General features: G+C 59.7%; 1 protein-coding gene across 1 annotated transcript in view; it reads right to left on the bottom strand.

Moving 5' to 3' along the window:
• Positions 1-5,217: 5,217 nt before the first annotated feature.
• FIBCD1 (fibrinogen C domain containing 1) overlaps positions 5,218-8,669 on the bottom strand; it is a 30,182-nt gene continuing 26,730 nt past the window's right edge. Inside the window, exons 7-8 of the mRNA XM_011931192.1 lie at positions 6,756-6,935; positions 5,218-5,517 (exon numbers count right to left, since the gene is read on the bottom strand). Of these exons, the coding sequence (XP_011786582.1) occupies positions 5,258-5,517; positions 6,756-6,935 (440 nt within the window). The 3' untranslated portion in view covers positions 5,218-5,257. The remainder of the gene's footprint in view (positions 5,518-6,755; positions 6,936-8,669) is intronic.

The following is an 8,669-nucleotide window of genomic DNA, read 5'->3' as shown; positions in this document are numbered from 1 at the left end:
TCTACCCCCCACTCTGACCTCCCACCTCTGCCCCCCTACCTCTGCCCTCCCTCCTCTGGCACCCCCACCTCTGCCCCCTCAAGCTGTCAGAGCAGCAGGCACTATGCTGGCTGAGTGAGAGTCCGTGGTGGAGGGAAGAGAGGGATTCATGTTCTGTGAACCGCAACTTGGAAACCTCTGGCTGCACAGGGGGCTGTGAGACTCCCCGGCTGCCTGTCCCCGACAGGTGCTGGGCGGAGGCCGAACACAGGGCATCACCACTGCTGCTCTTTCTACTGGCCCCATGCAGTACCTCCAACACAGGCACTCAATAAATATTGGATTTTATTAAATAAACTCCGGGGATTGTTTTATCCGTAAGCCTCAAATTGGTTTTATGAATAAATAGCCACTGGGGACTGTTCGTTCTTAATAAAGTGTCTCAGTTCCTTGGGACTCTAGCCCCAGCCACAGGAGGGACCCACGGGATAGTTTATCAGCCTGGGGACCCGGGAAGGATGCACCAATGGACCAGGCCCCGGGCTCATCCTCCAGAGCCCAGGCCCGGGAGGACCAACCCCACTGGGCACAGCTTGTGCAGGAGGCAGGCCGTGCGTCCGCCTGACCAGGCCCAGGCCATCTTTGCAAGGCCCAGAACTGGCCCAGTCAGAGGGTCTTGAGCAGCCCCGGTGGGTCCAAAGCTATCTGGGAAATGCCTTTTGGCTGCTCTAATAAAAATGGTGGCTGGTTGGCCGGGCGCGGTGGCTCAAGCCTGTAATCCCAGCACTTTGGGAGGCCGAGACGGGTGGATCACGAGGTCAGGAGATCGAGACCATCCTGACTAACATGGTGAAACCCTGTCTCTACTAAAAAATACAAAAAACTAGCCGGGCGCGGTAGCGGGCGCCTGTAGTCCCAGCTACTCGGGAGGCTGAGGCAGGAGAATGGCGTAAACCTGGGAGGCGGAGCTTGCAGTGAGCTGAGATCCGGCCACTGCACTCCGGTCTGGGCGACGGAGTGAGACTCCGCCTCAAAAAAAAAAAAAAAAAAAATGGTGGCTGGGTGTGGTGGTTCATGCCTGCAATCCCAGCAATTTGGGAGGCCGAGGCGAGAGGATGGCTTGAACCCAGGGGTTCAAAACCAGCCTGGGCAACATAGCAAGAGCCCATCTCTACAAAAAGTAGAAAAAAAATTGCTGGGTGTGGTAGTGCGCACCTGTAGTCTCAGCTACTCAGGAGGCTGAGGTGGGAGGATTGCTTGAGCCCAGGAGTTCGCCGTGATTGTGCCACGGCTCTCCAGCCTGGGTGACAGAACAAGATCATCTCTAAAAATAATGATGGGGGGGAGTTCAGGGGAGACAGAGCAAGAGACAGTCCTGGAACACATGGCTATCTGATCCACTCAAGCTCTGACATGAGGCATGGAGTTGGGCTGGAAGCAGAGACTGGAGCCGGGTCACCATGAGACTTTATTAAAGACAGAACGCACAGACTCCAAGCACCCACAGCCTCTCCTAGCGACGCTCCTGTACCAGGCTTCTTCCACCAGTCACTGTGCTGGCCCTCGGAGCTCCCTCTGCAGCCCTGTCCAGCGCTGTGTGGCCTGAGGCACACACCTGTCAGCGCACAGGGGGCCAACGTGGCCAGCCTTGGGCCAGAGCTCCCCCACATTCCCCACAAATCGCACCGAGGCCTGACCTCAGCCCTCTGGGTTTGCCAAGTCCTGCCGGCTGCTTGGGCCACACAGTTTGGGGACACCCTTTTCTCTGAAAGCAGATGAAGAAATGGAGGCCCTGGGGAAGCCCAGTCTGCTGAGGTCAAAGCTTAGTGTCCTGTGTCCTTGTTCTGGGTTCTGTGTGTGCTCTGCTGGGTCCTCCTGCTGGTGCATTGCTCCTGAAGTCACAGGACAGGGGTCTGCCGCTGGCCACGGGCCTTCTTCATGTCCCCTGTCCCCCCATCTCACACAAACGGTACCTCCCCTCTTCCTTCCCCTCCCTGGAGTCAGCGTCCTCATGGTTTGAGATGGTTCAACAATCCTCCAAACCTCTGCCTGGTCAGACACGCCCCTGGGTGACAGGGCCTCCAGAGACCCTGGCTTCCAGCTTCCAGGGCTCTGGCCCCAGCCAAGCCAGCCAGAGGCCTGTGTGGATGAGGATAGGTGGCAGGAAGGGTAAGGGGGACCAGGAAGAGGGGGGCGCTGGTGATGCAGCTTTTCTCCCACAGACAAACATTATAAAACCGATTTACATGCAGCTGCAGGGGAAAGCCGTTTGAGAACGGCTCATAGCTCCGTTCCTATCTCCGGCTGAATGTGCTGAGGCCACCAGCATGGAAACCAAGAGTCCTTCCATCCTCTGGACCCTGGTGCTCAGGCAGTCAGCTGGGTGGCCTTTGGTGTAACTCTCTGAGATGTGTGCGAAGTTTAGGGGAATGGAGGAAGGCCATTTGCTGATCCACAGAACTTGCCTGTGCACGTGGAGAGGCAACAGCGCAGGTGCACCGCCTCCAGGTCCCAGTGTGTCGACGCAGAGAACCCTCCCACTCAGCTTACTCCCCTCAAGTGAAGAAGCAGGAGGAGGCTCAGTCAGGCGGCATTGTGGGATGGAGGGCCGCAAGCACCCACCCTCAAATTGGGCCTCGAGGGACAGGGTTTGGGGCCCATGGGTCCCAGGCGACCCTGTGCACACGCCAGCCCTTGGCCTGGTCAGTCAGCCCACAGGTCTCCAGCTGTCCCTTGCCCAGGACTCGCCTAGCATCCCCATCCTCCAGTCTCAGATGACAGCCATTTGCACTGGTATCAGACTGTAGGCTCTGCAGGGCTGGGGTGAGAGGCTGTGGCCCAGAGCAGGTGCGCAAGGACCGTTTTTCCCCAGTGCCAGTCTTTGAACGTGCCCCTGGCGGGGGGGGGGGGGCAGTGCACTGGCTTGGGCCCTCCCCACCATGTCAAGCTCTGTGCCCATTCAGCTGGTGCTTGGTGGGGCCGTGTGCCCGCTCCTGGTCTGGGACAGGGGCTGGTGCTCTAGGGCAGTAGCAGGGCTCTAGAAGGGACAGGCATCTCCAGCGCAGCCGGCTGCTGAGGACAGATGCTGCCTGGACCTGGACCACAGGCTCCCAAAGGCCCCCTCCACTTGCCCCCGGCCCCTTGCCAGGCTCCAGCCATGGTGCATCTGTTCCATAGCCAAGCCCTGGCACGAGGGCGCCGGTGCCTCCTGCTGTACCCACACATCTGCGAGTCCATTAACTTCACACTCACCAGGAGTTTGTTTGATGACACATCAGAAAGCGCTTGGCACTTTCTAAGCAGCCGCCGGCATGGGGAGGCTGGTAGCTCCCGCCTGGGGCCTGTCGGTGGGGGCTCCTGGGATGAGAACTTGAGTTCCACCTGGCCTCTGCAATGTGGCAGGGTGCCCTGGGAACCCAGGTGGTCTGGGTGGGCTCCCTTGGCTTCTAAAGGGTGGGAAGAGGAGCTGAGGGGGGATTTCCCTTTGAATCTCATGTGATCATTTTACCCACATCTTGCCCCTCGTGGCCCCATACCTGGGCTGCTCCATCCACCAGCCCAGCCACACTGGGCTGCCACCGCCTGATTCTTGGCTGTATCTGCGTCCAGCTGAGGACTGAGAGGGCAGGGACCAGGTCCTGTCCAGCAGGCAGGGCAGCCCAGGGCCACGGCAGAGGGAAGCGCTGCAGACATCTGCGCATGTGGATGACCTGGTGGCGCTGGAACAGACGCCAGGTCACACGGCCTCTCCCACCGCCCCCCTAGTGGTGCCGAGTCAAATTTATTGTTTTTTAAGCACAAACTTTCGTGGGAGGGGAAGGGAGAACGGAACCCCACACTATCCAGGCACCTGAAATCAGGTGTCCTTTGGAGAAAGCCACCTCCCCTCCTGCCTGAGGAGGGGCTGCTGGGCAGCTCCCCCAGGCTGACTCCAGCCCTCTCAGAGGCCCCACATCGGGGTGCCTTGGAAAAACCGCCCTGCGCCTGGGCCTGACGCAATGCACGCGGGTCCAGGGCTGCTGAGCAGAAAGCCGAGGACCCGGCTCCAGCCCTGCCCTTGCAGCTGCTGGTCCTGAGAGCCTGTGGGGCTCACCTCTGCATGTGCGCACACAAGGAGCGGGGATGACAGCGTCCTGGGTGTTGGGAAGATTCAACAAGAAAGTGTCCAGGTGGTGCCTGGTCTGGTGCCCCAGTCCCCTTGACCCCATTTGCCCAGTGACCTGGTCCCTGGCCCTTGACCACTCGCTGGGCCTGGCCTGGGTCCAGATGGCCACAGTCGCTGGCAGGAGTTGGCCTCCCCATGGAGACAGCGGTCTCAGGGAGGGGGTCGCTGCCCCCATGGCCCTCCCAGGAAGCCTCAGGACCCTGGAGTCCCTGGGAAATTGGTGGTGGGGGTGGTACAAGCCTCATCCCAGCCCTGCCCAGGCCCCAGCCCAGAAAACCAAGAGCTTCCCATTAGCGCAGCCCAGCCCCACGGTGCAGGGCCCCACCCACCTTCCAGAGGCAGGAGAAATGGGATGGCGGTGGGTGGGAGATAGGTTGGGCCTCATTTGAGACAGAGAGGAGGTGGGTATAGCAGGTAAGGGGACTGGAGACCCCAGGCCTGCCGGGGCACAGGGTGGGTGGCCTCCAGGGAACTGGTCTCAGCCTTAGAGCGTGGGTCCCCAAAGGCAGCAGCTCCCCTTCCTGGCCTCAGGGCATGGTAGGATGGGGCCACCCAGCCCACAGCCAGGCCGAGGCCCTTGGGGGAGAGGTGGGTTATCTGGGCACCAGGGAAATGGGGGTGAGGGTTGGCACTGGAAGGGCTGGAGGACACTGGCCTCAGACCTGACCTCAGAGAGACCTGACGTTCCCCACGATCCGCTAAGAGGGCTCCAGGGGTGCTGTCTGCTCCCTGCTCTCTGTCCCCATAGTGCCAGGTGTTTGAGTGGACAGAGCAGAGGGTTGCCTGGGGCAGACGTCACCATCCTGGCCAGGGGACGGCAAACAGCACGGGAGCCACTGTGGGGGCAGGCAGGAGTTGGGGTCGTCAAGTTTGCCAGCCCCCATCAACAGAGGCAAGAGATCAGTTAGCTGCCAAATGGAGTGGGTGGGGATGGTGAGAAGGTCATGTGTGACTTCACCAGCCCAGGGGGCTTCGTGTCAGGGATGGCCCAGCCCCTCCCTGCTGGAGTGGGTCCGCCAGGCACAGGTGGGTGGAGAACATTCACGAAGGAGTGAGGTGGGGTCAGCGATGGGGTGATGGCGACCAGCAGGGCCAAGGGCAAGGTGCACCGGTCTAGCGGTCCTCCCGGACCGGCCGGATCTTCATCTCGGAGAACTTGAGTGAGTACTGCCAGCCGGTCCAGGAGGACCACTCCACACCGTCGGCATACGAGGTGTGGGCACCACGCAGGTACTGCCCGTTGAGGTTGGACGTGTGGCAGTTGCGGTACCACCAGGCGCCTCGGTAGAAGGCAGCGCAATTGTTCTCTGAGTGGTCGCTGTCACGGTCCTTGGTGGTGAACCTCATGCCGCTGTGCTTCAGGAGGGAGTCGCCTGCGCAGGGATGCACACAGGTGTGGGCACGGGGGGCACGGGCACGCCCCCTGGTGTTGCATGTGTGAGCAGACACCAAGACACTGCACCTGAACCTGGACGTGAGTGCATGCATGTACGCACGTGCTCTCACACGTACACACTGGTGTGCACGCGTGCACGCACACCTGCCCCTCCACACCCGGGTGTGTCCACGCAGCTCACACGCACGCAGTCCCTCCTCGGGCGTGCCTGCGGCTGCCCCTGGGTCTAGGCGGTCTCTATCCCGCCCCCGGCTTTTCCACATTCCCTCTCCTGCCTCCCCCTCCGCAGCCTGAGAGGGGAAACCCAGCCCAGGGGGTCCAGCCACCACACTTTGGAGACCCAGCAGACCCGAACCCCGGGTCTCCTGATTCCTGGCTCTGGGTTCAGTCTCTTCATCTGCAAAATGGGAAAACAGTCCAGGCTCTGCTCGTTTCGCCTTGCAGGGGTGAGGACCAAGAAGGACTTGGAGGTGGAGGCGAGTAGCCTTGACCCTGACCCCAGAGGGCCAAAGGGCATAATTAACATTATGATGAAAAAACGAACGGTAGCTTCACAGAAGCTCATTTTTTATGACGCAACAGAATCAGCTGATGAAGACAGGGATTAAGGAATCCTTGGTAAGGATGAAAATTTTCCCTTTTCTGTCTTGTTCACCCTTTCAATTTGAAAAATTTATTACTTAAAAAAAATATTTAGATTGGTTTCAGGCCTCTGATTGTGATGTGGGGTTGGTAGTTTATCAATATTTGTTTGTTTGTTTGTTTGTTTGTTTGTTTGTTTGAGACAGAGTCTCGCTCTGTCACCCAGGCTGGAGTGCAGTGGCCGGATCTCAGCCCACTGCAAGCTCCGCCTCCAGGGTTCACGCCATTATCCTGCCTCAGCCTCCCGAGTAGCTGGGACTACAGGTGCCTGCCACCACGCCCGGCTGATTTTTTTTTTTGTATTTTTAGTAGAGACAGGGTTTCACCGTGTTAGCCAGGATGGTCTCGATCTCCTGACCTTGTGATCCGCCCGTCTCGGCCTCCCAAAGTGCTGGGATTACAGGCTTGAGCCACCGCGCCCGGCCCTCAATATTTGTTATTTTTCAGAAACCTGATTACTTTCAAAGGAGGCAAAATCCATGAGCCTTGATCATTTTGGAGGGCAGGACCTCCTCCGTCCTCCATCCTCCCAGGCCACGCCCTTCCCCATCCCTACCTTGGCTGCAGTCTCACCTGCAGTGCCGGAATAGTCAGCCACGGTGAGCGGGTACCCATCTTCCTCAGGGTCCACGGAGAACAAGCCCACGCCGAAGCTCCCGTAGCGGGCATAGGCCGTGCCGTTGTCAAAGTCCTGCAGGTCCACGTGCAGCTCATAGGCAGTCTGTGTGGTCAGGGCGTGGATCCTCTTGAGGCCTGAAGTCGGGGAGAAAATGGTGGGAGAAGCTGAGGGGCGTAGGAAGCGAATCCCAGGGAGAAATGATAAATGACAGCCGAGCTCATGCAGTTGGGGACAGAAAGGGACAGCCACCAAGCACGTGCCATCCGCCCTGGGCTACTTCCTTCTTCCTGCCGGCCTGTGTTGGGCAAGTCACTGAGGACCGACGGATTTCATGTTTGGTTTTCTGTTCCCTGTAAGTGGAGCTGTGATGCTTTTCAAACGCTGGGGCTCTGAGCTGGCGGAAGGACTGCAGGAGGCGGGAGGAGGTGGGGGTGACAGCACCCTCACCCAGACTCCAGCCAGAGCCAGACAGGATCCGGTGTTCGCATTTTCTAAATCAGGCCTTTGGGCCTTTGCACATGCTGTTTCCCCGCCAGTGCGGAAGCCCCATGAGAGTGGTGGGTCCACCTGACCACTGCTGACCACAGTGCCTGGGCTGGGGCCCGGCACAATGGTGCTCACCCAGCACTGACTTAATGGATGGGAGGCAGGAGGCAGCACCCTCATCCCTCTAGGCTGGCTCTGTGCCCTCATCCCACTCTTTCCCTCCTGCTGTCCCCGCCCCACCTCAGCTCTGCCCTGCCCATGCCCGGGGTCTCACGCCAGGCCTCCCCCACATACACACATGTGCTCAGACACCCAAGGTGCTTCACTGCTGGTGTGATTACTCTGGATGAAGAGAGCATTTAATGAAATGATTTACAAGTTGGTAGCAGCGAGTGGTATTCCGTCCGCTTCTCCCTCCTGCCTGCCTCTCCCCGGCTCCACACCTCCCGGGGTCAGTGTGTGCTGGATGGAGGTTGTGCGGATCCTCCCTGATCCCGCCCGGACAAGAAGGCTTTGGTCCCAGTCACCAGGTCCAGGAACCAGGAGCAGCTGCTGTGGGAGGAGTCACAGCAAAGCTGACCGCCCGACCCACCTTCCTCCCCAAGGACCTGCCAGAACACGGGCTTTGAGAGCCTGGGGTCTCACCCGGTGTCCCACCTCCCTGACTCTCCTGCTGCGGAGTCTCAGGGCAGCCGCTCTCCCTCTCTGGGCCCCGGCTCGGCTAGCACAGGACTGACGTGAGGGGCCAGGAGAGCATCATCCACGAAAGGGCAGGCGGGAGGTAATCATGACAACAGCCGCCACCTGGACGGGACTCACGAGGGCCCAGCACCGTTCTCAGCCCTTCGTGCAGATGAGTGAATCCAGTGGAATTAGAGTGAGTCCAATTTAATTACAGAATCCCTGGGCAGCTTTTCTGGCAGGGCTGGCCCACTGCACACATTATCCAGGTGCTGACTGCTGCTTCCCAAGGCCCCGGGGAAGGAGTGCGTATTACTCCCTGTTTTACAGGGGAGGAAAATGAGGCCCAGGGAGGTTAAGGAGCTGGCCCAGGTCACACAGCTGGTGAGTGGCACTGCTGGGATTTGAACCCAGGCAGAAGGGCCCCGACTCCCTGCTGCTATTCAGACCTTACCCAGAACAAACCAGACGATGCAGGAATAGGGAGAGAGGGAGGCCGCCCCTGCCGGGGATGCTGGAAGATTCCTTTTCCCACCACTAAATGGCCACTGGGGCCCAAAGGCCTCCCTCAGCCACTCCTCTGGATTGAGTGACGCTTCATGAGCGGTGTTCTGGGGGCTGCTGTGCAGGATGCCCGAGGGAGGGTGTGTGGGGACCTGGGGCCTGGGCTCCTCTCCATCCTTCCTCCAGTTCACGCCACC

Source organism: Colobus angolensis, unplaced genomic scaffold, assembly GCF_000951035.1.
Source record: "Colobus angolensis palliatus isolate OR3802 unplaced genomic scaffold, Cang.pa_1.0 Scaffold9, whole genome shotgun sequence".
Taxonomy (NCBI): Eukaryota; Metazoa; Chordata; class Mammalia; order Primates; family Cercopithecidae; genus Colobus; species Colobus angolensis.
The sequence above is the reverse complement of the archived record's forward strand: the minus strand, read 5'-3'. Positions and strand labels throughout refer to the sequence as shown.